Genomic DNA, 4,198 nt, shown 5'->3' with positions numbered 1-4,198 from the left:
CCTGAGGCTTGCTTTCTCACTTTCTCTCTCTTTCTCTCGTGAGTACGTGTGCCCTATGGCAAATTAAAAACCAATAATAAATAAATAAATAAATAATTCTAAAAAAATTTCACATCAATCAATCTAACCTAAGTTTGACAAGCTAGATAAAGAAGATAAAATTAAACCCAAAGCCCCCCCCCCAAAAAAAAAAGAGAAAAACTGGAGTGTAGATAGATGAAATAGAGCATAGAAAAATAATACAATCAACAAAATCAAAAGTTGGTTCTCTGAAAACATCAACAAAATGGGAAATGGGGGCCAGTAGGTGGCACAGTGGTTACGGCACTGGACTCCCACATAGTTGTCTGCAGTTCGAGTCCCAGACCCAGTGACTTGAAACTTATGCTGGCCACATGTGTATGCGTTCTCAAAATCCCAAGAGGAGAATGGAGGAGAAGAGCTTATGGCATGGCCATCCCCCAGGAGGTGATTTCTTGCTTTCTGTCTCTCTGGTGCGAGCACACGCCCTATAGGAAAAATCTCTCTGCCCCTAACACACACACACACACAAACCAAAACAAAACAAAACAAACCTTGCACTAATAAGTACATTTAGCAAAGCTGCAGAGTCTAAGATCAACATGCAAGCAATTAACAATCTAAAAAGGAATTCAGAAAGCAATTCTTTATAATATACACAAGAAGAATAAAATACCTAATCATAAATATAACCAAGGTGGTTAAAGATTTGTTCACTGAAACTACAAAATATTCCTGAAAGAAATTAATGAATAAATAAATGGAAAGGCATGGCGTATTCATGGATTGAATGTAAGACTTAATATTGTTATGATGACAATACTACTCAAGGTGTTTTGCAGGTTTAATATCGTTATGATGACAATACTACTCAAGGTGATTTACAGGTTTTAAATCCCAAAAGGCTTTATTGCAAAAATGAAAAATTTGATCTTCAAATTCACTGCAAAAGGTCTGGGGGACCAGCAGTTGGCATAATGGCTATGTCACTGGACTGCCATGTAGTCGACCACAGCTCAAGTCCCAGACCTGGTGGCTTAAACTCACACCGGGCACATGTGCGTGCATGCCCAAGATCCTGAGAGGAGAATGGAGAAGAAGGGATTGCGGTGTGGCCGTCCTCCCTGTACAAAAGTAAAGTAATCAACATAGTGTGGTACTGGCATAAAGATAGACACACAGATCAATGGAATAGAATTTAGGGTTCATAAAACAAAACAAAACAAACCTAATACATATATGGCTTATTGCTTTTTGACAAGGGTGCCAAGACCACTTAATGGAAAAAGAAGAGTCTCTTCAACAATTAGTGCCTGGGACAACTGCATATCCATATGCAAAGATTAATGTTTGGCCTCACCTCACACCATAAATAGAAACGAATTCAAAATGACTCATAGACCTAAAAGTAAGAGCTAAAACTATAAAGTTCTTCAAAGAAAACATAAGGGTAAATTTTCATAACCTTGGATTTAGCAATGGATTCTTAGATATAACATCAAAAGCACAAGCAATCAAAGGAATAAAAGTAGATAAACTAGACTTCATGTAACTTTAAAACTTTTGGGCTAGTCCCATAGCTTAGTGGTTAAAGATATCTCACATGGCTCATCACACTTAGGATCCCAGCCTGGTGGCTTGTAAAACACACCAGGTTCATATTCACGCATGTCCCAAATCCCAACAGGCTAGAGAAATGGAGGAGAAGTGATTGTGATGTGACCATGCCCTATTGGACAGTGTTTTATCTTTCTCTCTCTCTCTTTCTCTCTGTCTCTCTTTGGTGAATGCACATACCCTCTGGTAATTAAAAAAAAGTTAAAACTTTTATGCCTTAAAGTGAAAAGACAACCTACAGAATGGGAGAAAATATTTTCAAATCATATATCTGATAAGAAACATATCCAGAAAGAATAACTCAATAATAAAAAGATAGCCTGATTTTAACAGGCAAAGGATCTGCATAGATATTTCTACAAAGAAGATATACAAATGGCAATAAGCACATGAAAAGCCCTTCTATATCATCTGTCATTAGGAAAATACAAATCAAAACCACAATGAGATATCATTTTATACACACTAGAATGGCTACAATAAAAATAAAAATAAAGGGCCAGCAAGTGGTGTAGAGTTTAAGACACTGGATCCCACATGGCTAGCTGACTGCAAGGTTTGAGTCCTGGACCCAGTGACCTCTATAAATAAATAAATAAATAAATAATTTAATTTAAAAATTTAAAAAAATTTAAAAATTTAAAATACAAGTGTTGGAGGCCCAGCAGATGGCATAATGACTACATCACTGGACTCCCATGTGGCTGACCATAGTTTAAGTCCTAGACTCGGCAGCCTGAAACTCACGCTGGGCATGTGTGCGTGCATGCCCAAAATCCTGAGAAAAAAATGGAGGAGAAGGGATTGCAACATGGTCATCCCCCCGGGAAATGAGAAAGTGATTTCTCACTTTCTGTCTCTCTTTCTCTCCAGTAAGCGCACACACCCTATAAAAAAAAATCTCTAAAAAAAAATTACAAGTGTTGGGGGCAGCATGTGGCATGCTAATTAAGATGCTGGACTCCCACATGGCTGACTGTGGTTTGAGTTCCAGAACTGACAGCTTGTTTTTCTCACTTTCTTTCTCTCTTGCTCTCTATCTCTTCCTGGTGAGTGCATGTGCCCTATAGCAAATTTAAATAATAATAATAATGATAATGAATGAAATATATAAATAATTCTTTAAAAAGTGTTGGCAAAAAAAATAAAGAAATTGGAACCCTTATACATTGCTAGTGGAAATGTAAAATGGTATAGCCATTGTGGAAAACAGTTTAGCAGTTACTAGAAAAGTTAAAAAAGAGTTCCATATGACTCTGCAATTCTACTCCTAGCTATATACCCAAGAGAATTGAGGGCATGTGTGCTGTACAAAAATTTGTACATGAATGCTCATGGCAGCACTATTCATAATGGCCAAAAGATAGAAACAATCCAAATGTTTATCTATTGATAAACTGTTAAACAAAATGAGGCATACAATGGGATATTACTCAGTCATAAAGAGAAATGAATTAATGGCACATGCTGATGTGGATGAATTTTTTCCTAGAGATTTTTGCTATAGGGTGCATGCACTCACCTGAGAGACAGAGAGAAACAGAGAGACAGAAAGTGAGAAATCCCCCCCCAGGGGGGATAGCCATGCCAAAGTCCCTTCTCCTCCATTCTTCTTTTGGAATTTTGGGCACGCACACACATGTACCTGGCATGAGTTTCAAGCCACCAGGTCTGGGACTCAAATCATGGTCAGCCATGTGGGAGTTCAGTGTTCCAACCACTATGCCACCTGCTGGCCCTCACATGGATAAAACTTAAAAAGACTAGGCTAGGCTACATATTATAAAATTTCATTTATATGAAATATCCAGAATAGTTACTGAGGGCCAACTGTACTGGTGATGGTTCCACAACCTTGTGAATATACTAAAAAATCACTAAATTGTACACTTTATAGTGGTGAATTTTATGGTATGTGAACTACAGCTCAGTGAAAGAAAAGGAAATGATGTAAGCCTATACTCGATTGAGAGAAATTTGCTATGTTTCTGAGGAGACTACTTTTTAACAGGTTAAACAAAACAGAGGGTAAGTCTCACATAAGGTAAAACATTTTCCCAAGGAAAAGCATTTCTCCTATAGTATTTTCATTCACTCATCCAACAAACATTGAGCATCTGGCATGTACAAAAATCAGGGCAACTTTTGTTTCTACTTGCCTGTTGTTGTTTGAAGGCCTCGAGAAGTAAATCGATATCAGTGTAAGTAAGAGGAAACTGCAGTCGAGGACCATCATAGGAGTCTGGGATGTCTATTAACCCCACGTAATCCTCTCTATCCTTGATATCCTGGAGGGTGTTTTCAAAAAGTTGATTTACTGATTCTGGAAGAGGAATGACAAAGGGTAGGGGGGATAGGAGTAGAAATCAACATTGTAATACTTACAATTAGTAAGTGTCTTCTTGAATACCTAGCCCATGTAAGGTATTGTGCTAAATGTTATGAATACCAAGATATCACACATAACCATGAAGAATAGTTGATTCTGAGACCAGTAGGCACATTCACATGGATCACCATCATTCCTTCCTAGGTTGATGATTTACCACAGCAATGCATC

The 4,198-nt window shown here is 37.7% G+C and overlaps 1 protein-coding gene across 1 annotated transcript in view; it reads right to left on the bottom strand.

Moving 5' to 3' along the window:
- Window positions 1-4,198, bottom strand: part of PPEF1 (protein phosphatase with EF-hand domain 1) — a 125,994-nt gene that overhangs the window by 71,041 nt on the left and 50,755 nt on the right. Inside the window, 1 exon segment of the mRNA XM_006157973.2 lies at window positions 3,798-3,961. Within this exon segment, the coding sequence (XP_006158035.1) occupies window positions 3,798-3,961 (164 nt within the window).

The sequence above is a fragment of the Tupaia chinensis genome, unplaced genomic scaffold, assembly GCF_000334495.1.
Source record: "Tupaia chinensis unplaced genomic scaffold, TupChi_1.0 Scaffold000567_1, whole genome shotgun sequence".
NCBI lineage: Eukaryota > Metazoa > Chordata > Mammalia > Scandentia > Tupaiidae > Tupaia > Tupaia belangeri.
The sequence above is the reverse complement of the archived record's forward strand: the minus strand, read 5'-3'. Positions and strand labels throughout refer to the sequence as shown.